General features: G+C 48.7%; 5 protein-coding genes and 1 long non-coding RNA gene across 6 annotated transcripts; 4 read left to right on the forward strand and 2 right to left on the reverse strand.

Annotated features, from left to right (window-relative positions):
* The first annotated feature begins 85 nt into the window (after positions 1-85).
* Positions 86-4198, forward strand: LOC141026162 (uncharacterized). Its single transcript, XM_073502145.1, has 2 exons — positions 86-599; positions 4119-4198. Exons 1-2 carry the CDS (start codon positions 86-88, stop codon positions 4196-4198), a joined length of 594 nt encoding a protein of 197 aa, XP_073358246.1.
* A 1275-nt stretch (positions 4199-5473) lies between these two features.
* On the forward strand, positions 5474-7565 carry LOC141025420 (uncharacterized). Its single transcript, XM_073500695.1, has 6 exons — positions 5474-6356; positions 6463-6575; positions 6686-6796; positions 6908-7041; positions 7189-7240; positions 7314-7565. The coding sequence occupies exons 1-6, from the start codon at positions 6314-6316 to the stop codon at positions 7425-7427; spliced, it is 567 nt and encodes a 188-aa protein (XP_073356796.1). The 5' UTR covers positions 5474-6313; the 3' UTR covers positions 7428-7565.
* Positions 7566-8500: 935 nt separating this feature from the next.
* LOC109750091 (putative ripening-related protein 5) lies at positions 8501-8929 on the reverse strand. Its single transcript, XM_020309047.1, has one exon. It carries the CDS (start codon positions 8927-8929, stop codon positions 8501-8503), a length of 429 nt encoding a protein of 142 aa, XP_020164636.1.
* A 4468-nt stretch (positions 8930-13397) lies between these two features.
* Positions 13398-14988, forward strand: LOC120966602 (uncharacterized). Its single transcript, XR_005760674.3, has 4 exons — positions 13398-13521; positions 14132-14221; positions 14368-14440; positions 14803-14988. It is a non-coding gene; the product is annotated as an uncharacterized lncRNA (long non-coding RNA).
* A 669-nt stretch (positions 14989-15657) lies between these two features.
* On the forward strand, positions 15658-16746 carry LOC109750093 (uncharacterized). Its single transcript, XM_040393754.1, has 6 exons — positions 15658-15700; positions 15805-15917; positions 16028-16138; positions 16250-16383; positions 16531-16582; positions 16657-16746. Exons 1-6 carry the CDS (start codon positions 15658-15660, stop codon positions 16744-16746), a joined length of 543 nt encoding a protein of 180 aa, XP_040249688.1.
* A 6207-nt stretch (positions 16747-22953) lies between these two features.
* LOC109750095 (putative ripening-related protein 5) lies at positions 22954-23511 on the reverse strand. Its single transcript, XM_020309052.1, has one exon. The coding sequence runs from the start codon at positions 23509-23511 to the stop codon at positions 22954-22956; it is 558 nt and encodes a 185-aa protein (XP_020164641.1).
* Between the last annotated feature and the right edge of the window lie 4107 nt (positions 23512-27618).

Genomic DNA, 27618 nt, shown 5'->3' on the forward strand with positions numbered 1-27618 from the left:
TTAGCACACTACGCGCCGCCCGATCCATCCGCCGCCGCGAGTTTCTTCTCCGCCGCCGCGCGCTGTCCTCCTCCGCGCCGCCGCGATGTCGTCCGCCGCCCTTTCGCTCTCCAACAGCGTCGGCACCATCACCTCGCCTGCGGCTGCCACCGTTCCCGCCGCCCTCGCCGTTCCGGCGATCTGCGTTAGCCTTGGCCGCCACAACTTCATGCTGTGGGGAGGCATCGCTGGCACCGTCTTAGCCGTCGCCAACCTCCATGGCTACCTAGACGGCACCACGGGGGCACCCGACAAGACCATCACCGTCGGGACTGGCGACGCCGCGACGACCGCCGCTAATCCGGCATACCATCATTGGTGGACTCAGGATCAGAAGGTCAAGGGCCTCCTTCTTACCTCCATGGAGGAGGACATCGCCTGTCAGCTCATCAGCTGCGAGACGGTGCAGGCAGTATGGACGGCCGTCGGTGCCATGTACGGCACCCAGAGTCGCGCCAACGTCCGTCACATCCGGCGTCAACTCCAGACGCTGCGGAAGGAGGAGATGTTCGCGGCTGAGTACATGCACAAGATGAAGGCCCTCGCTGTTGGGGAACGTAGTAAGTTCAAAAAATTTCCTACGCACACGCAAGATCATGGTGATGCATAGCAACGAGAGGGGAGAGTGTTGTCCACGTACCCTCGTAGACCGAAAGCGGAAGCGTTAACACGACGCGGTTGATGTAGTCATACGTCTTCACGATCCGACCGATCAAGTACCGAACGCACGACACCTCCGAGTTCAGCACACGTTTAGCCGAGTGTTGAGGGAGAGTTTCATCAGCACGACGGCGTGGTGACGATGATGATGTTCTACCAACGCAGGGCTTCACCTAAGCTCCGCTACGATATTATCGAGGTGTAATATGGTGGAGGGGGGCACCGCACACGGCTAAAATATCGTATATCAATTGTGTGTCGAGAGGTGCCCCCCTGCCCCCGTATATAAAGGTGCAAGGGGGAGGCCGCGCCGCCTAGGAGGTGTGGCGCGCCAGGAGGAGTCCTACTCCTACCGGGAGTAGGACTCCCCCCTTTCCATGTTGGACTAGGAGTGGAAGAGGGGAAGATGTGGAGGGGAGGAAGGAAGGGGGGGCGACGTCCCCCTCTCCTTGTCCTATTCGGACTGGGGGGAAGGGGGGCGCGGCCCTGCCCTAGCCTCCTCTCCTCTCTTCCACCTAGGCCCACTAAGGCCCATTAAGTTACCGGGGGGGGGGGGGGTTCCGGTAACCTCCCGGTACTTCGGAAAAATCCCGATTTCACCCGGAACACTTCCGATGTCCAAACATAAGCTTCCAATATATCAATCTTTACGTCTCGACCATTTCGAGACTCCTCGTCATGTCCGTGATCACATCTGGGACACTGAACAACCTTCGGTACATCAAAACATATAAACTCATAATATAATTGTCATCGTAACTTTAAGCGTGCGGACCCTACGGGTTCGAGAACTATGTAGACATGACCGAGACACCTCTCCGGTCAATAATCAATAGCGGAACCTGGATGCTCATATTGGTTCCCACATATTCTACGAAGATCTTTATCGGTCAGACCGCACAACAACATACGTTGTTCCCTTTGTCATCGGTATGTTACTTGCCCGAGATTCGATCGTCGGTATCTCGATACCTAGTTCAATCTCGTTACTGGCAAGTCTCTTTACTCGTTTCGTAATACATCATCCCGCAACTAACTCATTAGTTACAATGCTTGCAAGGCTTATAGTGATGTGCATTACCGAGTGGGCCCAGAGATACCTCTCCGACAATCGGAGTGACAAATCCTAATCTCGAAATACGCCAACCCAACAAGTACCTTTGGAGACACCTGTAGAGCACCTTTATAATCACCCAGTTACGTTGTGACATTTGGTAGCACACAAAGTGTTCCTCCGGTAAACGGGAGTTGCATAATCTCATAGTCATAGAACATGTATAAGTCATGAAGAAAGCAATATCAACATACTAAACGATCGAGTGCTAAGCTAACGGAATGGGTCAAGTCAATCACATCTTAGCACTCGATCGTTTAGTATGTTGATATTGCTTTCTTCATGACTTATACATGTTCCTATGACTATGAGATTATGCAACTCCCGAATACCAGAGGAACACTTTGTATGCCCGACCACTGCAGGAGATAGAGAGAAAATGAAAGTTGTTCCATATGCTTCAGCCATAGGCTTTATCATGTATGCAATGCTGTGTACCAGACCTGATGTGTGCCTTGTTATTAGTTTAGCAGGGAGGTACCAAAGTAATCTAGGAGTGGATCACTGGACAGTGGTCAAGAACATCCTGAAATACCTGAAAAGGACTAAGGACATGTTTCTCGTTTATGGAGGTGACAAAGAGCTCGTCGTAAATGGTTACGTCGATGCAAGCTTTGACACTGATCCGGATGACTCTAAGTCACAAACCGGATACGTATTTATATTGAACGATGGAGCTGTCAGTTGGTGCAGTTCTAAGCAAAGCGTCGTGGCGGGATCTAAGTGTGAAGCGGAGTACATAGCTGCTTCGGAAGCAGCAAATGAAGGAGTCTGGATGAAGGAGTTCATATCCGATCTAGGTGTCATACCTAGTGCATCGGGTCCAATGAAAATCTTTTGTGACAATACTGGTGCAATTGCCTTGGCAAAGGAATCCAGATTTCGCAAGAGAACCAAGCACATCAAGAGATGCTTCAATTCCATCCATGATCAAGTCAAGGAGGGAGACATAGAGATTTGCAACATACGTACAGATCTGAATGTTGCAGACCCGTTGACTAAGCCTCTCTCACGAGCAAAACATGATCAGCACCAACACTACAAAAAAATACACTTCCGTGATGATACGTGTTTGTCATAGTAGGTCGCGTTTTTTGTCATGCATGTACATCCATGACAAATTTATGACAGAATCAAGATAGTCATACCTGTGCTGTCGTAGAAGTGTTTCATGACATTACCAAAATTATCATCACGGAAGTGTCCACTTCCATGACGATAAATCGCGCGTCACATAAGTGCTTTCATCAAGGGTGACCGACACATGGCATCCACCGTAACGGAAAGCCGTTAAGCTATCGGGTCCGGTTTTTGATCCGATAACCCGTTAACAACCACGACCAATGGGGATTTTCCACGTGTAAAATCATCATTGGCTGGAGGAAACACGTGTCGGCTCACCTTTGGGACAGATGTCATCCACTCATTGGACCCAAAGCGCCTATGATACGTCGACACGTGGCACGGCCCAACAGAGGCCCATTCCTGTGAAAAGGCCGGCCCGTTTGACTTGGTCAAAAGGTGGCGGGCCGGCCCACGACAAGCCTGTTAACGGCCTGTTCGCATATAGCCCATTTACAGCCCGCTAACCCAGGGCCCGTTTACGGCCTAACCGAATTAGGCCCAGTAGCGTCATCTGGGCCGTCCAATATAATTCCAGCCCGTTTTAACTTCCGGCCCATGTATGGCCCATGACGTCTTTCGGCCCATATGAGGCCCTTATTACTCTCGGCCCATTAACGGCCCGTGGTAAACTGGCCCGTAATGAACAGTGTATCACTTTATACCCATTAACGGCCCATGGTGAAACTGGCCCGTAATGAACAGTGTATCACTTTATACCCATTAACGGCCCATTATTCCGTTGGGCCGTTTCCAGCCCATGTTATCTTTTGGCCTTCTCAGGGCCCATTTATTCTTGGGCTCATTTCCAACATTCGGTTACTTACGGCCCATTACTGTCATTTTATGTTTGTCGGCCAAATTTAGCCCGTGCTTACAGTCGGCCCGTTTGTGGCCCGGGAGGGGACGGGAGGCGGCGGGGAGGCCCGGGCAGGAGGGGAGGGGAGGTGCTGGCCCGGGCAGGAGGGAGGCGGCGGTGGCCTCCGGGCAGGAGGGAAGGGGAGGCGGCGGGGGTGCGGGTTGGGCGCGGGTCGGGCAGGTGCCCGGGCAGGAGGGAGGCGGGGAGAGGAGGTGGCCCGGGTGCGGTGATGATTTAACACAATCACCAGCAATTGTTTTTTTATCATTGAAATTCAGCTTTGGTTACTCAATTTACAAAACTGGATTTTTTGTTATGTTTCAGCATTGAATACTGCCTCTCAAGAGCCACATGATGAGCATGGGCATCACTGTCACCATGATCATGACGACAAACATGGTTAGCATAGTATGATGAACAATGCATAAATGTGGTTACCATCAAATTATGAAGCATTGAAACTCATGTAAAATAGTTTCATGTCTCAATATAGAAGCACTTCTCTTTCTGTTATCACGTGGATACCCGGATGGTCATTGAAAAAGGAAAATATCTATCCATTCTCAAATACATTTTATTTTGTAACCTACTCTTCTTTGTGGCAGCATAAAGTTATACTTAATGACAACCTACTGTTTGTGAAAAATTGCTTATGCCCATGTAGATTATGTGTTACAATAATTACCTTGTACAAAGGGCGCCCATGGCATGATTTTGCCAAACACATGACTAAATCTTTCTGCATGGCTCTGGATTTATGAGTTCAGGGATCTCTATTGTTGATAGAGGGAGCCTGGAAACATAGGAAAAACTTCATAGTTACTTGGAATCAAAATCCTGAATTAAGAAATGTACTTTGCCAATCTGCTTGGAGCCTTGGATGCTGTTCAGAAAGGAGAGATGGGACAGTTTTGATGTTTCACTGAAATGCAGTACTTAATATGCTATATCTTAGTCATGGTAATGCTGTCATAATAAGAAGTGAACTCAATGTTTTTTCTTCTTGTAGACCATCATGAGCATGATCACACCCATGACCCTGGTGTTTCCTCTGTTAAGCATTGTTTGCGAAGGGGAGATGGATCTCTAAAAGTAAAAGGTCAGACTTAAAATTGTCTCACATGCATTTATATATTTTCTAAAGATAGCTAAGATGAATTTCTAGGTTTTTTTATGGCCCTGCATATGATGGGGTTGTGTACATCGGGGTAAACATCTCACAATTGATTCTCCTAATGAACGTAGTGCTGACACTGACATATGCCAGATGAAGGGACTGCTCCCTATCAATGGAATGCCTAAACGCTTTGCCTTTCAGGTTTGTGCTACTCTAACCTATAGTTTATACCGGTGAAAACAATGTCGTAATTTCTTTTAGTGACATGTTAAAAGGGATACAGTGGGTCCAAACAGTCATATAAATTTATTTGTTGGTAGGAAAGACATCTCTCGTCTATAAAGAAAGCAGCCTAGCTATCTTTCCTTTCATTTTCTTATTATTCGCCATTTCAATCTTGGGTCTCCATGCCCAAGCACAAGCTGTTACCTGAATAATCAATTTATTTTTACTTCTAATCTAGATCAAGGATTATGCTCTTGATTCTAGAGTGCCGCCGGACAATTGCTTGGCCTGTTTGAAGATTCGTTGTACATATAAGCTTATGCAAGTTTTTCTTTCAGATTTGCACAAATGGGAGAACAAAATTCTACGTGTTCTGCTGCCCTCTCGTTATGGACTGCTTCCATGTTATCCATCTACAAGGAGTGTGTATGACACTTTACATGGATCTCCCAACAGATCGAATGTGCCGGGCTTCCAGGATTGCCTACTGAAGGAATAAGCCAGAGACACCAAGTTCCTCCGTTTCCCCGTTTCTTCTTTTTGGCGGCCGGGGTGGATCTCCAGCTCCATGATTTTGAGCTTTGCTGCTGCATCCAGAACTTGTTCTGCAAATGCTGAGGCTCAACTGTACTTGAACTGACATGAAGCGTGAAACGCGAGGTGTATGTATATCGACCTGACCGTTTCATTGTTTGAACCTGGCCGTCGAGCCGTCCACTGCTGTTCTCATACTATGAGTCAACAACTTGATCAACCTGGCATACAATACCGTCGCCCCATTGGCATTTGGCAAGCTCAAGCACCTTGAACAAATGGCAAGACCTTCACAGCTATTCACATGGCACGTAATAGTGGTGGCGGACTCTCAGAATACCGTAGCTGGGTGTAATTACCAAGCGCACATAATTAATGATAAACCCAAGGGATAAATCAGTTGCAAACCGCACGTACGTACGGACACGGTATATGATTCCATTGCATGGTCGGAGTCGGACACGGAGACCGAATCCCGTACGTGTGGTGATCGATGGTGTCCGTCACCGATTCGTATCGACTGAGTAGAGTACTCCGCGCAGATAACCTACCTACCTACCTAGCTGCAAAACAAGGCCAGACGTTCGCTGGAAGATCAGAAAGCTAGCTTGTGTTTTCTCCATCGTCCAGCCAAGAGGAGGCTATGAAGATCCGGCATGTGCTCACCCGATCCATCACCTCCCTCGGTAAGTACATATATATATGCCTCTTTTTTCTGTGTTCTTCAGCATTGATAATGTGTCTATCTGTTCTTCTCTTTTTGGAGAATTCTTAACTAAATTTGGAATGCAGTTATGGTCCTTGTGTTGTTGGTGTTGGTGCCCGAGGGAATGATGCTAGTGACGGGTGTCAAGTCACCGGCGATGGCGGTTTTGTCGGAAAGTATGGAGCCTGCAATTAAAAAGGTACGGGATACAATTTATTTAGTTTAAATGTGTGCTTCAGTTTGTCGCCCCCTTTGATTTCGACCGATATATTAATAGATGCATGCATGGGATATGTGCTTATTTTGCAGGGCGATATGGTGTTTGTGCACAACATGAGCAATGAACCTTTCCGCGAAGGAGAGGTCGTTCTTTTCAAAGTTGATGGCTTTGAACATCCAATTGTCCATCGTGTGATCAAGGTAACGGCAAGCCCGGCCTCTAGTATCTCTTGCTACACACCAATCAAATCATTAAAAGTTCATATGTTATATTTTGTTTGCCTTGAAAATGATCTTCTCAAATTATTCTAGGTTTACGAGCATCGAGACACTGGAGAAATCCGAATACTCACCAAAGGAGACAACGATTCAGTGGATGACCGATTTCTCTATGCGAGCGGGCAGCTTTGGCTTCAACCGCATGACATTATTGGACGGGTTGCAGGGTACGTGGCGGGTTGTCATCTCTTATCATGCGTCTACTATCGAATTTGGACGTGTATTAATATGGCTTTATAAATACCTTGCTCTACCGTTTCAATTCATTAATGTCTTTGCATGGTTAATTTTTGTGTTTTGTCCAATACTAACAGCTATCTGCCATATGCTGGATGGCCTAGTGTCTTCATCAGTGAAGCTTATAAGGTACGCAAGCACACATTATATTCTGGTTAATTTCTGTATATACAATTTTTATTTAATTAAATACTCACACAAGGTCTCTCTTTTTCTTCTTATGAAAGATGTTGCTGAATGGTGGAAGCACTACAACTCCAGAAGTACTATGGGTAACAATGTAACCGCGGCAGATTTATGTGGGTTGCCTCCATAGTGTCTTGTTCGAGGTTAAAGTATGCATCAAGCGAATGAAGAGTATGTAAAAGACACACCATTATCATAGTCTCCGCAACAGAGTTAATCGAGCTCCATCCGTCTTGTTGAAGTCATTTCTATAGCACGGGCGACATGATTCCTTTTTTGAGAACACACAAAAGTCTTACATTTATTTGCACGGTCGACATGACTCTAACACCTTCTTTGAAAGGTAGATTTTGGTGAAACATGTAGTTAGATGTATTCTTCTTCTTCTTCTTTGATAAAGAGTGGATTTATTGACTAAAAATGAAGTATCAGGTGGATACAAACACAATGAGCACACATTCAGCCTCTGCATTGGCAACGACGAGTTTGATTAGCCATTAAAGGGTCAGCACACGCTGGCAGAGAGCAGATGACAACTGCGGGACGTTGGATCTAAGGTACGAGTTGGAGGCGCCAAGGTGAGGCACACACGTCCTCACCTCCGCCGTCCGCCGTGGAGCTTAGCCCGGCAGCCTCCTTCGACAGCGGGAGGGAGGGAATAGCGGTGGTGAAGGCCTTTAGGGGCGGCGGCCTCTTCGCCTGTGACTTTGAGTGATCCGGGAGGTAGTTGGAGTCGCGTATCATGTGGCAAGATGCCGATTCGGTGTTCACATGTAGAGGAGAGAGAAGCAATTGTTTGCTATGTGCTATGGACTCGGTCTTATACGATTTTTTAGCTTAAGGCCCACTTCTTTTTAATGTATATAAAACTTGCTAAGGTTGATTTTAGAAGCCTTAAGACAAATCTTATGTCCACTTTAAAAATGTCTATATCAAATCAATATTGTGTATGAGAGGTAAGAATATATAATAGATCCGTGAGCTTATGGATGCCAAGGTGAATTTAATGAAATAGGAAAATCTCACTATTGAACAACCATCGATGGAAAAACAACATTTGGATCCAAATAGAGCTACAGAAATAATGATAACTTTAGAAGAAGAAAAGAATCGAAAAGTAAATATTTAGTGAGAAGGTTGCCATGCTTAAAATCGGAACGTCGGATTTATCATTCCCGTATTTATATGGTGAAACAAACTTGTTTACTCATCAGACCAGGTGACATCCTGCAAACCGATGCTCTGGTCGAGGCCTAGGGCGTCCCACACCGCCGGCGAGGCGTCCACGACGTTGTAGGCGCATGGCTCCTCGTAGTTGTGCTCGGCGTCGCAACCGTGGACGGAGTCGCACTCGTCCACCACCTTGGCGTGCATGGAGCTGCCGCCCTTCGCCGTGATCTTGATGCTGCGGCCGCAGCGGGACATGCCGCTGAACCAGCCGGTGAAGAGCGCGACGGCCATCTCCGAGTCGTCGTGGTACGCGCCGTCGCACTCGGACGGGAGGCCACCGTCCTTGCCCTTGCCGAAGCCGTTGACCGTGAGGACGGCCCAGGTGGCGGAGGAGACGGGCGGCGAGCAGAGGAACTGCAAGTACTGCTTGCCGTCGACGCAGCAGTCCGGGCTGTTGCTCATCTCGTAGTGCCCGGACCTGCCCGGGAGGTACCCGCTGGGCTAGCAGCCGACGACGTCGTGCGACCGAACCAGGCATGACGCGGGGTGGGAGGCCGAGAGCGTGGCGAGGAGGACGATGGCTATGGCTATGGTGGGTCGAGCTCTCGCAGTCGCCATCTTATTGGCACCTAACTGAAAGAACGCTTGAGCAGATCAGCATATATGAGAGGGCCTGAAGGCCGCAACGCCGGAAGAGAGCCTGGAGAGCTCCGTGGGCATAAGCAGCGACTCGATCACAACGGAGGCATAAATCGATACACCGGAGGAAGAAGAAGAGCATGGGGAGCTTAGAAACCTCCGCTGACCGTCGACCCCAATCCCGCCAGCCAGGAGAAGGCACAAGTGACGTAGCGTTTCACAATCACAACAGCCCAAATGGCACTTCACACAAGGCGTGTGATAATTTCCCCCCTCTAGTCTATGGTACCAGTACTCAAATATGTAAAATAGGGTCTAGCATATTGTACATGTACATGTATTAGTATACGTATGTAATTGTATTATGATCATCTATATAAAGAGACGTAAGACTGGATGTTAGTCACCCACGCAAAACCCTAAACCTACCTCTTCAACTTGGTATCAGCCAGGTCGGGCCTCCGCCGCACGTCCCTCGCGCCGCTGCCCGGTCCCATCTTCCGCGTCCCCGCCGCTGCTTGCTAGCTAGCTTCCGCATAGCCGCCGCTGCTTGCTAGCTAGCTACGCACATCCAGCTGCTTGCTAGCTAGCCATAGGGCCGCCGCGCGCACACTACGCGCCGCCCGATCCATCCGCCGCCGCGAGTTTCTGCTCTGCCGCCGCGCGCTGTCCTCCTCCGCGCCGCCGCGATGTCGTCCGCCGCCCTTTCGCTCTCCAACAGCGTCGGCACCATCACCTCGCCCGCGGCTGCCACCGTTCCCGCCGCCCTCGCCGTTCCGGCGATCTGCGTTCGCCTTGGCCGCCACAACTTCATGTTGTGGGGAGGCATCGCCGGCACCGTCTTAGCCGGCGCCAACCTCCATGGCTACCTAGACGGCACCACGGGGGCACCCGACAAGACCATCACCGTCGGGACTGGCGACGCCGCGACGACCGCCGCTAATCCGGCATACCATCATTGGTGGACTCAGGATCAGAAGGTCAAGGGCCTCCTTCTTACCTCCATGGAGGAGGACATCGCCTGTCAGCTCATCAGCTGCGAGACGGTGCAGGCAGTATGGACAGCCGTCGGTGCCATGTACGGCGCGCAGAGTCGCGCCAACGTCCGTCACATCCGGCGTCAACTCCAGACGCTGCGGAAGGAGGAGATGTTCGCGGCTGAGTACATGCACAAGATGAAGGCCCTCGTCGACACCATGGCTGCCGCCGGCTCTCCGATTCGTGATGACGAGCTCATTGATCACATCCTCACCGGACTCGGCTCCGCCTACAACTCCATCGCCGCCTCCCTGGGTGTGAGTAACGCACCAATGCCCTACTCCAGCTTCTACTCACTCGTCTTGTCGTTCGAAGCATTGCAGGCTCAGCAGAGTGCGTCGGTGGGGTGGACTCCCTCCGCCAACGCCGTGGCTCGCTCGGGCCCCTACGGCCAGGGCGGGTGTGCTCCCTAGTCGGAGCCCTACCCCTCCCAGGGTGGGGGTCGCTCGGCCGATGGCAACGGCCAACCCGGGCACGGCCGCCAAGGCGGCAACGGCGGCCCCAACGGTGGCCGCGACCGCAACCCCTCCTACGCTGGCAATGGTCGGCAAAGTGGTGGGGTAACGGCGGCAACAACGGAGGTGGTGGCCGTCGCAACAATCGGTGGCGCCCTCGGTGTCAAATTTGCAAAAACTGGGGGCATGAGGCCGATGAGTGTCGCAAGCGCTATGACCAGGACCACAACACTCGCTCCGCCAACTCGGCCTCCACCAACACCGTCGACTATCCTTGGGTACTGGACACGGGGGCTACAGATCACCTGGCGAGTGATCTGGAACGCCTTCAGGTTCACGAGCGCTATGGTGGCAAGGACCAGGTTGAGGTGGCCAATGGTGCAGGTTTGTCTATTTCACATATTGGTCATTCCCGTTTACCCGGTTCATCTCTTAAACTGCGCAACATCCTTCATGTTCCACACATCAGAGAGCATCTCCTTTCTGTCTACCATCTTGTTTGTGATAATGACGTGTTTGTTGTGAAGGAAATACGCCCTAGAGGCAATAATAAAGTTGTTATTTATATTTCCTTATATCATGAAAAATGTTTATTATTCATGCTAGAATTGTATTAACCGAAAACTTAGTACATGTGTGAATACATAGACAAACGGAGTGTCACTAGTATGCCTCTACTTAACTAGCTCGTTAATCAAAGATGGTTAAGTTTCCTACCAATGGTCATGAGTTGTCATTTGATGAACGGGATCACATCATTAGAGAATGATGTGATTGACTTGACCCATTCCGTTAGCTTAGCACTTGATCGTTTAGTATGTTGCTATTGCTTTCTTCATGACTTATACATGTTCCTATGACTATGAGATTATGCAACTCCCGAAAAGCAGAGGAACACTTTGTATGCCCGACCACTGCAGAAGATAGAGAGAAAATGAAACTTGTTCCCTATGCTTCAGCCATAGGCTTTATCATGTATGCAATGCCGTGTACCAGACCTGATGTGTGCCTTGTTATTAGTTTAGCAGGGAGGTATCAAAGTAATCTAGAAGTGGATCACTGGACAGTGGTCAAGAACATCCTGAAATACCTGAAAAGGACTAAGGACATGTTTCTCGTTTATGGAGGTGACAAAGAGCTCATCGTAAATGGTTACGTCGATGCAAGCTTTGACACTGATCCGGATGACTCTAAGTTACAAATCGGATACGTATTTATATTGAACGATGGAGCTGTCAGTTGGTGCAGTTCTAAGCAAAGCGTCGTGGCGGGATCTACGTGTGAAGCGGAGTACATAGCTGCTTCGGAAGCAGCAAATGAAGGAGTCTGGATGAAGGAGTTCATATCCGATCTAGGTGTCATACCTAGTGCATCGGGTCCAATGAAAATCTTTTGTGACAATACTGGTGCAATTGCCTTGGCAAAGGAATCCAGATTTCGCAAGAGAACCAAGCACATCAAGAGACGCTTCAATTCCATCCGCGATCAAGTCAAGGAGGGAGACATAGAGATTTGCAAGATACGTACAGATCTGAATGTTGCAGACCCGTTGACTAAGCCTCTCTCACAAGCAAAACATGAACAGCACCAACACTACAAAAAAATACACTTCCGTGATGATACGTGTTTGTCATAGTAGGTCGCGTTTTTTTGTCATGCATGTACATCCATGACAAATTTATGACAGAATCAAGATAGTCATACCTGTGCTGTCGTAGAAGTGTTCCATGACATTACCAAAATTATCATCACGGAAGTGTCCACTTCCATGACGATAAATATCGCGTCACAGAAGTGCTTTCATCAAGGGTGACCGACACGTGGCATCCACCGTAACGGAACGCCGTTAAGCTATCGGGTCCGGTTTTGGATCCGATAACCCGTTAACAACCACGACCAATGGGGATTTTCCACGTGTAAAATCATCATTGGCTGGAGGAAACACGTGTCGGCTCACCTTTGGGACAGATGTCATCCATTCATTGGACCCAAAGCGCCTATGATACGTCGACACGTGGCACGGCCCAACAGAGGCCCATTCCTGTGAAAAGGCCGGCCCGTTTGACTTGGTCAAAAGGTGGCGGGCCGGCCCACGGCAAGCATGTTAACGGCCTGTTCGCATATAGCCCATTTACAGCCCGCTAACCCAGGGCCCGTTTACGGCCTAACCGAATTAGGCCCAGTAGCGTCATCTGGGCCGTCCAATATAATTCCAGCCCGTTTTAACTTCCGGCCCATGTATGGCCCATGACGTCTTCCGGCCCATATGAGGCCCTTATTACTCTCGGCCCATTAACGGCCCGTGGTAAAAATGGCCCGTAATGAACAGTGTATCACTTTATACCCATTAACGGCCCGTGGTGAAACTGGCCCGTAATGAACAGTGTATCACTTTATACCCATTAACGGCCCATTATTCCGTTGGGCCGTTTCCAGCCCATGTTATCTTTTGGCCTTCTCAGGGCCCATTTATTCTTGGGCTCATTTCCAGCATTCGGTTACTTACGACCCATTACTGTCATTTTCTGTTTGTCGGCCAACTTCAGCCCGTGCTTACAGTCGGCCCGTTTGTGGCTTGGGAGGGGAGGGGAGGCGGCGGGGAGGCCCGGGCAGGAGGGGAGGGGAGGCGCTGGCCCGGGCAGGAGGGAGGCGGCGGAGGCCTCCTGGCAGGAGGGGAGGGGAGGCGGCGGGGGCGCGGGTTGGGCGCGGGTCGGGCAGGTGCCCGGGCAGGAGGGAGGCGGCCCGGGTGCGGTGATGATTTAACACAATCACCAACAATTGTTTTTTAGCATTGAAATTCATCTTTGATTACTCAATTTACAAAAATGGATTTTTGTTATGTTTCAGCATTGAATACTGCCTCTCAAGAGCCACATGATGAGCATGGGCATCACTGTCACCATGATCATGACCACAAACATGGTTAGCATAGTATGATGAACAATGCATAAATGTGGTTACCATCAAATTATGAAGCATTGAAACTCATGTAAAATAGTTTCATGTCTCAATATAGAAGCACTTCTCTTTCTATTATCACATGGACACCCGGATGGTCATTGAAAAAGGAAACTATCTATCCATTCTCAAATACATTTTATTTTGTACCCTACTCTTCTTTATGGCAGCATAAAGTTATACTTAATGACAACCTACTGTTTGTGAAAAATTGCTTATGCTCATGTAGATTATGTGTTACAATAATTACCTTGTACAAAGGGCGCCGATGGCATGATTTTGCCAAACACATGACTAAATCTTTCTGCATGGCTCTGGATTCATGAGTTCAGGGATCTCTATTGTTGATAGAGGGAGCCTGGAAACATAGGAAAAACTTCATAGTTACTTGGAATCAAAATCCTGAATTAAGAAATGTACTTTGCAAATCTGCTTGGAGCCTTGGATGCTGTTCAGAAAGGAGAGATGGGACAGTTTTGATGTTTCACTGAAATGCAGTACTTAATATGCCATATCTTAGTCATGGTAATGTTGTCATAATAAGAAGTGAACTCAATGTTTTTTCTTCTTGTAGACCATCATGAGCATGATCACACCCATGACCCTGGTGTTTCCTCTGTTAAGCATTGTTTGCGAAGGGGAGATGGATCTCTAAAAGTAAAAGGTCAGACTTAAAATTGTCTCGCATGCATTTATATATTTTCTAAAGATAGCTAAGATGAATTTCTAGGTTTTTTTATGGCCCTGCATATGATGGGGTTGTGTACATCGGGGTAAACATCTCACAATTGATTCTCCTAATGAACGTAGTGCTGACACTGACATATGCCAGATGAAGGGACTGCTCTCTATCAGTGGAATGCCTAAACGCTTTGCCTTTCAGGTTTGTGCTACTCTAACCTATAATTTATACCGGTGAAAACAATGTCGTAATTTCTTTTAGTGACATGTTAAAAGGGATACAGTGGGTCCAAACAGTCATATAAATTTATTTGTTGGTAGGAAAGACATCTCTCGTCTATAAAGAAAGCAGCCTAGCTATCTTTCCTTTCATTTTCTTATTATTCGCCATTTCAATCTTGGGTCTCCATGCCCAAGCACAAGCTGTTACCTGAATAATCAATTTATTTTTACTTCTAATCTAGATCAAGGATTATGCTCTTGATTCTAGAGTGCCATCGGACAATTGCTTGGCCTGTTTGAAGATTCGTTGTACATATAAGCTTATGCAAGTTTTTCTTTCAGATTTGCACAAATGGGAGAACAAATTGCTACGTGTTCTGCTGCCCTCTCGTTATGGACTGCTTCCATGTTATCCATCTGCAAGGAGTGTGTATGACACTTTACATGGATCTCCCAACAGATCGAATGTGCCGGGCTTCCAGGATTGCCTACTGAAGGAATAGGCCAGAGACACCAAGTTTCTCCGTTTCTCCGTTTCTTCTTTTTGGCGGCCAGGGTGGATCTCCAGCTCCATGATCTTGAGCTTTGCGGCTGCATCCAGAACTTGTTCTGCAAATGCTGAGGCTCAACTGTGCTTGAACTGACATGAAGCGTGAAACGCAAGGTGTATGTATATCGACCTGACCGTTTCATTGTTGGAACCTGGCCGTCGTGCCGTCCACTGCTGTTCTCATACTATGAGTCAACAACTTGATCAACCTGGCATACAATACCGTCGCCCCATTGGCATTTGGCAAGCTCAAGCACCTTGAACAAATGGCAAGACCTTCACAGCTATTCGCATGGCACGTAATAGTGGTGGCGGACTCTCAGAATACCGTAGCTGGGTGTAATTACCAAGCGCACGTAATTAATGATAAACCCAAGGGATAAATCAGTTGCAAACCGCACGTACGTACGGACACGGTATATGATTCCATTGCACGGTCGGAGTCGGACACGGAGACCGAATCCCGTACGTGTGGTGATCGATGGTGTCCGTCACCGATTCGTATCGACTGAGTAGAGTACTCCGCGCAGCTTTGCCTATATATTCATAACCTACCTACCTACCTAGCTGCAAAACAAGGCCAGACGTTCGCTGGAAGATCAGAAAGCTAGCTTGTGTTTTCTCCATCGTCCAGCCGAGAGGAGGCTATGAAGATCCGGCATGTGCTCACCCAATCCATTACCTTCCTCGGTAAGTACATATATAGGCCTCTTTTTTCTGTGTTCTTCAGCGTTGATAATGTGTCTATCTGTTCTTCTCTTTTTGGAGAATTCTTAACTAAATTTGGATTGCAGTTATGGTCCTTGTGTTGTTGGTGTTGGTGCCCGAGGGAATGATGCTAGTGACGGGTGTCAAGTCACCGGCGATGGCAGTTTTGTCGGAAAGTATGGAGCCTGCAATTAAAAAGGTACGTGATACAATTTATTTAGTTTAAATGTGTGCTTCAGTTTGTCGCCCCCTTTGATTTCGACCGATATATTGATAGATGCATGCATGGGATATGTGCTTATTTTGCAGGGCGATATGGTGTTTGTGCACAACATGAGCAATGAACCTTTCCGCGAAGGAGAGGTCGTTCTTTTCAAAGTTGATGGCTTTGAACATCCAATTGTCCATCGTGTGATCAAGGTAACGGTAAGCCCGGCCTCTAGTATCTCTTGCTACACACCAATCAAATCATTAAAAGTTCATATGTTATATTTTGTTTGCCTTGAAAATGATCTTCTCAAATTATTCTAGGTTTACGAGCATCGAGATACTGGAGAAATCCGAATACTCACCAAAGGAGACAACAATTCAGTGGATGACCGATTTCTCTATGCGAGCGGGCAGCTTTGGCTTCAACCGCATGACATTATTGGACGGGTTGCAGGGTACGTGGCGGGTTGTTATCTCTTATCATGCGTCTACTATCGAATTTGGACGTGTATTAATATCGCTTTATATATACCTTGCTCTACCGTTTCAATTCATTAATGTCTTTGCATGGTTAATTTTTGTGTTTTGTCCAATGCTAACAGCTATCTACCATATGCTGGATGGCCTAGTGTCTTCATCAGTGAAGCTTATAAGGTACGCAAGCACACATTATATTCTGGTCAATTTCTGCATATACCATTGTTTATTTAATTAAATACTCACACAAGGTCTCTCTTTTTCTTCTTATGAAAGATGTTGCTGAATGGTGGAAGCACTACAACTCCAGAAGTGCTATGGGTGTAAAACGTAGGTTTTGAGGGAACTGGCTCAATCCTCAAAGGGGTGGCTTATCACATATATATAAGGATGACATACAAGTCCAATACCAATAAGGTATGGTGTACACAGTAGGGCTACAATACGAAGTCTAACACCCTCCCTCAATCTAAACTCACTCCTGAAGTATCTAGGAGGTTGAGATTGCGCCTATAGACCTCAAACATGAGGCTTGGTGAAGATGTCCGCAAGTTGATCTTTTGAAGAGATAAACCTGTCTTGTAGTAGCTTCTGTGCAACACGTTCCCTCACAAAATGATAGTCAATCTCAATGTGTTTAGTCCGTGCATGGAACACCGGGTTTGACGGCAGAAACGTAGCACCGATGTTGTCACACCAAAGGACCGAAGGATGTGGCTGAGCAACTCCTAGCTCTCGAAGTAGGGACTCAATCCATATAAGTTCAGCAGTTGCATTGGCAACCGACTTGTACTCAGCTTCTGTGCTGCTGCGGGAAACAGTGGCTTGCTTGCGTGCACTCCAGGCGATCAGATTAGGACCCAAGAACACAGCATGTCCCCCCATGGATCGCCTGTCATCTGGACACCCAGCCCAATCAGCATCAGAGAATGCAGAAAGAACTCCAGAGGAACTGGGGCGCAGGTGAAGACCAAAGGAGACAGTGAGACGCACATAACGTAGTATGCGCTTCACAGCAGACTAGTGTACATCAGTGGGAGCATGAAGATACTGGCACACCCTGTTAACCGCAAAGGAGAGATCAGGATGCGTGATCGTCAGATACTGCAGGCCACCAACAATACTCCTGTACTCAGTAGCATCCTTAGGAGAGAGAAGAGCACCATCAGCAGCAGAAAGGGTATCAATGGAGGACATGGGCGTAGGCGATGGCTTGCACTTGAGCATATCAGCACGACACAAGAGATCAAGAGAGTACTTCTTCTGGGTGAGAGCCAAACTGCCACGAGACTGATGAGCGACCTCAATACCCAGGAAGAAATGAAGCTGTCCCAAATCCTTAACTGTAAAATCACGACCAAGTGCAGTCACAAGAGCATCAGCAGCCGTCGGGGATGAGCTCACCAGAACAATATCATCCACATACACAAGGAGGTACATGGTCACACTCGGTCGCTGAAACAAGAACAGTGAAGTATCAGCCGTCGAAGGAATGAACCCATGAGTGCGTAGAGCTGAAGCCAGGCGAGCATGCCAGGCACGGGGAGCCTACTTCAGTCCATATATGGCCTTCGTCAGATGACAGAGATGATGAGGCTGAGTGTGATCAACAAATCCAGGTGGCTGCCGCATGTAAACCTCTTCTTCAAGCAATCCATGAAGAAAAGCGTTCTGCACATCAAGCTGGCGGAGAGACCATCCACGAGAAACTGCCAGAGACAGAAGAAGTCGAATAGTGGTAGGCTTGACAACTGGGCTGAATGCATCCTGATAGTCCAGGCCCTGACGCTGTTTAAAGCCCTTAGCCACGAGGCGTGCTTTGTAGCGCTCAATGGAACCATATGCATGTTTCTTCACCTTGAACACCCACTTTGAATCAATGATGTTGACGCGAGACGGAGGGGGAACAAGTGTCCAGGTCTTATTCTTTATAAGAGCATGATATTCTTGTTCCATAGCAGCCCTCCAGTGTGGAATACTCATAGCGGCTTGATAACTGCGTGGTTCGGCGGTTGGATCATCCACAGCATGAGCCAGGCAAGCAGCAAGATAGGTGACCGTGCCATCGGTGCGCTCCTTGGGACGAACAATGCCACTGCGGCTGCGAGTGCGCGGACGCCGCGGGGGAGCAAACACCGGGGCCGGCGGGATGTCCGGAGCAGGTGAGGCTGGTCTAGGGGACTCCGGCGAAGAAGAACCGGGTGACGTCGAGCCGGGCGATGGCGGACCAGGCGACAGCAGGCCAGGCGACGTAGGCCCCGACGGCGTGTGAGCTGCTGCAGACCCGGGCGAAGTAGGCACCAAGGACGCCCGCGCGGATGCGAGGGCGACGATGGAGGGGAGTCCGGGCGAGGAGGCGGCGACGGAGACTGCTCAGAGGAGGCCGTCGCAGGCTCTGGCCCGGTCACAGTAGCCAGCATGGGCTCCGGCCCAGGCGCTGTTGGAGACGGGGTGCCCGGTGCGGGGTCGAGGGCGGGAGGCGGTGCATGCACCGGTCGATCGACGTGCACCACAGGCGACGTAGCGGGTCCGTCAGGGAGGAGTTCCAGGCGAGCTCCACGTCCAATTCCTGCACCATGATTAGGTAACAACATAGGCGAATATGCATCATCTTCAAATTGGCCAGGTATAAGAGGAGATGAATGCATAAAAGGTGTTGTGGTGGATGACTGAGGCATGGCAGAAAAGGGGAAGACGGTCTCATCAAAAACAACATCCCGAGATATGTAGACTCGATTGGTTGGGACATGGAGACACTTGTAGCCTTTATGGAGAGAACTATACCCTAAGAACACACACTTTTTGGAGCGAAACTCAAGTTTGCGATCATTATAAGGACGAAGATGAGGCCAGCAGGCACACCCGAACACCTTAAAAAAGGTATAGTCAGGAGTTTCACCTAAGAGAAGCTCAATCGGAGCTTTCATATTAAGAACACGCGTAGGTAATCTGTTAATGAGAAAACACGCGGTAGCAAAAGCATCACTCCAAAAACGAAAGGGTACAGAAGCATGAGCAAGAAGTGTGAGGCCCGTCTCAACTATATGGCGATGTTTGCGCTCAACAGCGCCATTCTGCTGATGTGTATGCGGGCATGATAAACGATGACAGATCCCAAGCTTATTAAAGAAGGTGTTGAGGTTGCGATATTCGCCCCCCAATCTGATTGAACATGGATAATTTTATGCTTGAGTAGACGTTCAACATGCAATTGAAACTGTATGAATATATCGAACACATCAGATTTGTGCTTAAGAAGATAAAGCCAAGTGAAGCGACTGTAGGCATCAACAAAACTGACATAATAGTTGTGACCACTAACAGATGTTTGTGCCGGACCCCACACATCAGAAAACACAATTTCAAGAGGGTTCTTTACTTCTCTAGTAGATGAAAGAAAAGGTAGCTGATGACTCTTGCCTTGCTGACAGGCATCACACACGGACATCTTTTTATTGCTAGAAACTAATGGCAGCTCATGACGGTGGATTATGTGGCGAACGATGGGTGTGGCGGGGTGACCAAAGCGAGAGTGCCACTGGGAAGGCGACACACGAACACCGCTGAAGACGCACGGGGCGGATGGATCCTCCAAACGGTACAAGCCTTGGCTCGACCGGCCACTAAGCAGAATGTCCCGGGTTGCTCGATCCTTAACAAATAGATTAAAAGGGTGAAATTCACATAGGACATGATTATCAAGGGTGAGCTTAGGGACAGATAAAAGATTACGAGTTACCGAGGGTACCCGTAAAACATTACGAAGATGGAGCTGCCTAGAGGGATGACTAGTTAAAAGAGATGCTTGGCCAATATGAGAGATGGGCATACCTACATCATTGGCGGTGTGAACCTGATCGTGCCCGTAGTAGGGCTGGTAGGTGGAGAGTTTGTTGAGCTCGTTCGTCATGTGATCCGTGGCGCCGGTGTCCATGTACCAGGCTAGATCAGCAGGGTAGGATGGTGTGTATCCCTGCTCGACGCGCGGGTCCTTGCCCTTGGCGGCGATGTGGGCAGACGGGGCGGCAGCGGGAGGACCAAAGTCTGCCATGGCAAACTGGCGCTCGTTGCCCTTGCCGTCGTTGCCGATGCCAAGGAAGCTCCTCTGAAAGCGGCGGTGACACTTGGAGGTGACATGGCGTTCACGACCACATAGCTGGCACACCACCCTAGTGTTAGGGCCCCCACCCAGGGTCGATGCAGGGGGCGGGGCTGCCTTGCCAGGTGACGGGGCAGGTGGGCGCTGGCCACGAGAGGCGTGAGTAGAGCTCGTGAGGAGGCATCGCTGGCTTGGCGTTCTGGACGGCCTCGGCGAGATTGTCGTAGTCGGCATCGAGGCCTTTGATGACGAAGCCGGCGAACTCCTTGTCGCTAAGCGGCCGACCAATAGAGGTGAGTGTGTCCGCCAGCACCTTCATCTTGTTGAAGTAGGTCATAGCGGAGGAGTCCAGCTTCTTGATGTCGGCGAGTTCGCTGCGAAGGGCCATCGAGCGGCAGGTAGAGACCTGGGCAAAGGCGTGTGCTCCAGGGTCGTCCATGCGTCCATGGAGGTGGCGGCGAAGAGACAAAGGCCAGCGACCCCGTCGCCGAGGGAACCCTGGATGGCAGAGAGGATCGCCTGGTCCTGCTGCACCCACATACGGTGTTCCAGGTTGATGGCCGGGCCGTGGACGGTAGGGATGACCTACGGAGGACACGGTAGCGAACCATCAACAAACCTGAGGAGAGACCGGCTGCGTAGCAGCGGTAGGACCTTGGTGCGCCAGAACAAGTAGTTGTCCGGCGTGAGTCGGATGGCGATCAAGTTGTCGAAGTGGAACGGCCCGGTGGGCGTGATTGCGCCAGCAGCAGGGACGATTGGCGGCGGAGCCGCGACAGGATCCACGGCCGCGGGTGGTGCCGTGAGCGAGGCCGCGGGTGGCTCCGCGGGCAGCGTCTCCCACGAGGTCGCCGGGATGATGGCGAGTGTCGAGGAGGATCCAGAGGAGGCCATCGCGGGCGGCGGCGGCGCGACTGGTGCTGAGGCCGTCGCGGGCGGTGACGGTGGGATCGGCGCTGAAAACAGGGAGCCGACGGCGGTGGTGCCAAAGAACTGAGGCACTGACGGAGCCAGGGGCGAGGTGGGAGGTTGAGGAAGGCGGCAAGCGTCGCGGGGATAGACCCGGAGCTGGCGGCGCCCGAAGCGGAAGCGGTCATGGCGCCGGCGGCGGCAGCCCTAGGGTTTAGGGTTTTGGTGCGGCGGCGGCGGCGGGTGGGGTGGAGGTGGAGGACCTAGGTTAGACTCGATACCATGTAAAACGTAGGTTTTGGGGGAACTGGCTCAACCCTCAAAGGGGTGGCTTATCACATATATATAATGATGACATACAAGTCCAATACCAATAAGGCATGGTTTACACAGTAGGGCTACAATACAAAGTCTAACAATGGGTAGCAATATAGTCGCGGCAGATTTATGTGGGTTTCCTCCATAGTGTCTTGTTCGTGGTTAAAGTATGCATCAAGCGAACGAAGAGTATGTAAAAGACACATCATTATCATAGTCTCCGCAACAGAGTTAATCGAGCTCCATTTGTCGTGTTGAAGTTATTTCTATAGCATGGTCGACAGGATTCCTTTTTTCGAGAACACGCATAAGTCTTACGTTTATTTGCACGGTCGACATGACTCTAACACCTTCTTCGAAAGGTAGATTTGGGTGAAACATGTAGTTAGATGTATTCTTCTTCTTCTTCTTTGATAAAGAGTGGATTTATTTACTAAAAATGAAGTATCAAGTGGATACAAACACAATGAGCACACATTCGGCCTCAGCATTGACAACGACGAGTTTGAGTAGCCATTAAAGGGCCAGCACACGCTGGCGGAGAGCAGATGACAACTGCGGGACGTTGGATCTAAGGTACGAGTTGGAGGCGCCAAGGTGAGGCACACACGTCCTCGCCTCTGCCGTCCGCCGTGGAGCTTAGCCCGGCAGCCTCCTTCGACGGCGGGAGGGAGGGAATAGCGGTGGTGAAGGCCTTTAGGGGCGGCGGCCTCTTCGCCTGTGACTGTGAGCGATCCGGGAGGCAGTTGGAGTCGCGTATCATGTGGCAAGATGCCAATTCGGTATTCACATGTAGAGGAGAGAGAAGCAATTGTTTGCTATGTGCTATGGACTTGGTCTTATACGATTTTTTAGCTTAAGGCCCACTTCTTTTAAATGTATATAAAACTTGCTAAGGTTGATTTTAGAAGCCTTAAGACAAATCTTATGTCCACTTTAAAAATGTCTATATCAAATCAATATTGTGTACGAGAGGTAAGCATATATAATAAATCCGTGAGCTTGTGAATGCCAAGGTGAATTTAATGAAATAGGAGAATCTCACTATTGAATAACCATCGATAGAAAAACAACATTTGGATCCAAATAGAGCTACAGAAATAATGATAACTTTAGAAGAAGAAAAGAATCGAAAAGTAAATATTTAGTGAGAAGGTTGCCATGCTTAAAATCCGAACGTCGGATTTATCATTTCCGTATTTATACGGTGAAACAAACTTGTTTACTCATCAGACCAGGTGACATCCTGCAAACCGATGCTCTGGTCGAGGCCTAGGGCGTCCCACACCGCCGGCGAGGCGTCCACGACGTTGTAGGCGCACGGCTCCTCGTAGTTGTGCTCGGCGTCGCAACCGTGGACGGAGTCACACTCGTCCACCACCTTGGCGTACACCGAGCTGCCACCCTTCGCAGTGATCTTGATGCTGCGGCCGCAGCGGGACATGCCGCTGAACCTGCCGGTGGAGAGCGCGACGACCATCTCCGAGTCGTCGTGGTACACGCCGTCGCACTCGGACGGGAGGCCGCCGTCCTTGCCCTTGCCGAAGCCGTTGACTGTGAGGACGGCCCAGGTGTCGGCGGAGACGGGCGGCGAGCAGAGGAACTGCAGGTACTGCTTGCCGTCGACGCAACAGTCCGGGCTGTTGCTCGTCTCGCAGTCCCCGGACCTGCCCGGGAGGTAGCCGCTGGGCTGGCAGCCGGCGACGTCGTGCGGCCGAAGCAGGCATGACGCGGTGTGGGAGGCCGAGAGCGTGGCGAGGAGGACGATGGCCATGGCCATGGTGGGTCGAGCTCTCACAATCGCCATCTTATTGGCACCTAAAAGAACGCTTATGCGGAGAGCATATATGAGGGCCGCCGGAAAGCCATCACGCCGGAAGAGAGCCTAGAGAGGTCCGCGCGCATAAGCAGCAACTCGTTCACAACGGAGGCAGAAATCGATACGCCGGAGGAAGAAGAAGAACATGGGGAGCTTAGAAACCTCCGCTGACCGTCGACCCCAATCCCGCCAGCTAGGCAAGGGAAAGGGAAGTGCCGACCGTACGCGAAAGTCGTGTGATAGTAGCGTTTCACAACAGCCCAAATGGCACTTCACACCAAGTCGTGTGGTAATTTCGCCCCTCTATTGTACTGTACTCAGTAGCAGTAAAACAATTAGGCTCCAAATGGCACTCATTATCAGCCAAGTTGGTTCAACGGAATTAGAGTAGAGGAAAAGTTGGTATGCTGTCCCAGACCCGATGCATTGCACCTCCATTACAAAACCTTAATTCTACTTTTGATCTAGAGCTAGCTTGGTATACTTGTCCTTCATACGGTTCAGACCTACTAATGCATATTTTGCTGAGCACAAGACACAAATTCGTGATCGGATGAGGATTTTATTAATTAACTTAGGTAATGCCCCTGTTATGATTGGGAGTTTGTGTTGTGAGATTCAGAGCATGGAAATTATAGTAGAGAGAGCATATTGGCAGTTGATTGCGGAAGTGTGTTCGGAAGCACTGAGGTTTTCATGACTGCCACCTGAAGGTATTATTTGCATCACACTCACAATTTCTCTGCTGAAGAAATCAATCGGCATATCTGGAAAATTCTATTGGGAGGGTAAAAAATCTTTTGCCGTGGTGTTTGCACCGAGTTTGCAAGTGTACGAGCATAAGAACAAACAGACGCAGTTTACTAGAACATAATATATCAGTGGTGTTCCTTACTGGTCATGGCACCTACTGGATATGGCTAAAGATTTAAATTCAATGGGTATTGAATTATTTGGAATAATTATGCACTGGACGAATAATGTGGTTGAAGTACTGATGGACGGCTGGGCACAAAAGCATAATGTCATACTCCCTACATCCCAAAATAAATGTCTCAAGCTTAGTGGGACGGAGGAAGTATAAGTTTAGTTATATAAGTGTGCAATCCAAGTTGTGCCATATAATATACTACCTCCGCTCCATAATGTAGTGTCTATAGATTTTTGCAAAAATCAAACATTACAAACTTTGACCATATTTATAGAGAAAAATAGTTACATCTAGAATACCAAATGCACATCATTGGATACATCGTGAGTTATATTTTTAGAACATACATGTTTGATATTGTAGACGTAGACAATTTTCTCTATACATTTGGTCAAAGTTTGACTTTCGCAAAAATCTATAGACACTACATTGTGGAATGGAGGGAGTATCATATAATAGACTTTTTTTTTCTTTTTGAAAATTTTAATTATCTAAATTAGGTATCAGGATAAAATCATACAGTGTGTAATTATTCAGTTCTACTTTTCACTCATGCTCCTCTTTCTCACACGAAGGGGAGGATGATAACTCGGTAAGTGCACGATGTTTTTTTAGGGAGTAAATGCAGGATGCTGGTGACGAGTTCGACATTGATTTTGGCTTTTGTTGATCTTATCTTTGTTCGGAGTAAATTTCTCAATGATTTTCCTTTTGCAACTCACTACTAGAAAAAAGTCTAGCAGTAGCGCGGGTTAAATGCTTAGCAGTAGCGTGGGTGGATGCGCTACTGATACGGCGCTACAGCTAATGCTTTTCAATAACGCAGTTTGACCCGCGCTACTGCTATCTAGGGATAGCAGCAGCACTCGCCTCCAACACGCGCCGCTGATAATAGCTGTAGCGCCCTTGTACAAAGATCGCTACTGCTAAGACCTCGCTGCTGCTAAAGCCATACCCCACGCTACTGTTATTAGTTTCTGATTTTTTTTCCTGCTCCATATTTTGTGCTGCTGAATTTTGTTTAGGGCTTTATACAACAATCTCTAGCATATCATACACATACAAATGTAGTCATAACATATATACAAATAGTCTCATCAAATCATGTCATCATCATAATTATCGTCCAACACAAAGTGGTCTCTCGTCATCATCTCGAAAATAGCGATACAAGTCTCGAATACTTGCAACTACATCGTCATCCATCTAAACAATGATATACGCGAGAAGAGCTATCACTATGAGTGACAGCGGAACTATGCAGTACATGAGGCAGCGGTTATGAGTCCTCTCTCGTGCTAGCGTGAACCTCAAGTAACTAGCTTCTGCTTCTTGTCTGCTTTTGAAGCCTTTATGGCTGGCGCCCGAGACCCCCTCCACTTGCGCCTGACACTCAGGCCACTCGTCGTACACTCCCGGAACCTTCCCTTTGTACACGACATAGCACTGCTTCTTCGCCATCAAAAATCTAGGTACCTGTTAGAGATGCATCTTTATCAAGAGAATGTACAATCATATATGCAACAAAATATACTTGAGCAACACGAAAATGAAAGGGTTAGAAACTAGATGAAACATATAGTAAACATACAAATAATGAACACAGTTTCATCGTATGCAAACTAATTAACTAGAGGTACGCAGATCATCGTACCCAAACTAACAAAGTAGCGTTACGCAAGTTCGGCAGGGACCGTGGACATCACAAAGTTTCATCGCTACAGAAAGTATACAAGTTCAAGTGACACATATCATCATCATCGGCATCGTAAATCACTAGAAGTTCCATCCTTCCGTATCATCGAGGATGGACCCTAGCTTCTTGAACGGCGTGAGGTCCTGACATTGCATGCCTATGCGAGTTCGGACGTCAGCTCGCGATATAGGGCCATGGTGGAACATCCCCTTCTCATCGACGACTTCTTTCATGATGATCGTCGCAATGTCCCTCTGGATGCGAAAGAAGTCATCTCTAAGTTTATAATCCGCTTCTCCATGAGATTCTACCCACTTGCGGATATGATCATCATTTCTACTTGTCATGCGAAGCTTTTGGTGATCCGTTGTGAACTCCATCATGAGATGAAGGAGGTAGAATCCATCGTTCTTGCTTGGTTTTGGGACATGGATGCAGCAGAAGTTAGTTTTATGCGAGAAACCCAACTTCTTGTTCTTTTGTTTCCTGATCTGCAGGTGGCCACCCCTAATGTTGAAGCCTTGGAGAGCATCATCTAGAATATTCATTACGTGGGTGTAGTCCTTCTTCTCGTAGTTTCTGGTAGGGTCGAAATACACGGCGTGGGAGACTCGCGGGTAAAGAACGATAAGGACGGCGCGCCCGTTGCTGCGAAAAAAAACACCTCAAATTATTCTCCATATGAGCGAGAAGGAATGATTGAAATGTACGAAAGGATTGTCCGGCACTGACTTACTTTGGATGATAAGGCAGGAGGACAATATCCTGGTCGTTATTCTGTACCATGAAGTTTTGGAGGTACTCCCTAGTAGTTTGACGCTCAAAGTCGCTGAGACTCAAGAAGGACTTGTGCATGTAGTATGGATCCACCACACAGATTTGCGAGACTTCTTCTCTCTTCATGATGGAGCTCATATGTAGTGCAAAAAGGCGGACGATTGTAAAATTGAGCCGCCTTGGAAGAAATATCTCGAAGATATGGTCAAACCGCAGGAAGAACACAAGCTAGCACTTCCCCTTAGGCACACGAGTTGCGTATGTCGGATATCCTGGATCCTTCGAGGCTAGTAGGCTTTTCTCAATTGACAGAACATGGTCGTGCAGTCTCCTGAGATCCCCTGATAGTGCCTCCAGCAGTTTCGGCGGTAGCATCGGCTCGCTCGTGACATGGAAAATGGCCGCACCTTTGACGGGTACATGCTCTTCAAAATCCGCCGTGTGGCTGCTATGTGCTCTGGCTTGTTTGTAGGCAGCTGAGCCTATCTTCCCCGGTCTCTTCCTCTCCTTTTTCTTGGGCTGACCTTCCAGACCCTTCCTTAACCCCTGCCCCAGTGTTGTCGGGCTAAGCACTGTACGATCCCCGGCTAGTTGAGCCTGTGTTGAGGCGGCATCTTCAGGCGTGTCCTGCGAGGATTGCATGAAGAGAGACTTCTTGCAATCC

Source organism: Aegilops tauschii, chromosome 6 (assembly GCF_002575655.3).
Source record: "Aegilops tauschii subsp. strangulata cultivar AL8/78 chromosome 6, Aet v6.0, whole genome shotgun sequence".
Taxonomy (NCBI): Eukaryota; Viridiplantae; Streptophyta; class Magnoliopsida; order Poales; family Poaceae; genus Aegilops; species Aegilops tauschii.

What these genes read in the sequence shown, in the direction of transcription:
- LOC141026162 (XM_073502145.1), top strand. Translation starts at nt 86, where the DNA reads ATGTCGTCCGCCGCCCTTTCGCTCTCCAACAGCGTCGGCACCATCACC. An exon ending in CCTCGCTGTTGGGGAACGTA is followed by an intron (nt 600 to 4,118) that starts GTAAGTTCAAAA and finishes GTTATGTTTCAG; the next exon opens with CATTGAATACTGCCTCTCAA.
- LOC141025420 (XM_073500695.1), top strand. Translation starts at nt 6,314, where the DNA reads ATGAAGATCCGGCATGTGCTCACCCGATCCATCACCTCCCTCG. An exon ending in CCGATCCATCACCTCCCTCG is followed by an intron (nt 6,357 to 6,462) that starts GTAAGTACATAT and finishes TTTGGAATGCAG; the next exon opens with TTATGGTCCTTGTGTTGTTG. An exon ending in TTGTCCATCGTGTGATCAAG is followed by an intron (nt 6,797 to 6,907) that starts GTAACGGCAAGC and finishes AAATTATTCTAG; the next exon opens with GTTTACGAGCATCGAGACAC.
- LOC109750091 (XM_020309047.1), bottom strand. Translation starts at nt 8,929, where the DNA reads ATGAGCAACAGCCCGGACTGCTGCGTCGACGGCAAGCAGTACTTGCAG.
- LOC109750093 (XM_040393754.1), top strand. Translation starts at nt 15,658, where the DNA reads ATGAAGATCCGGCATGTGCTCACCCAATCCATTACCTTCCTCG. An exon ending in CCAATCCATTACCTTCCTCG is followed by an intron (nt 15,701 to 15,804) that starts GTAAGTACATAT and finishes TTTGGATTGCAG; the next exon opens with TTATGGTCCTTGTGTTGTTG. An exon ending in ATTATTGGACGGGTTGCAGG is followed by an intron (nt 16,384 to 16,530) that starts GTACGTGGCGGG and finishes CAATGCTAACAG; the next exon opens with CTATCTACCATATGCTGGAT.
- LOC109750095 (XM_020309052.1), bottom strand. Translation starts at nt 23,511, where the DNA reads ATGGCCATGGCCATCGTCCTCCTCGCCACGCTCTCGGCCTCCCACACC.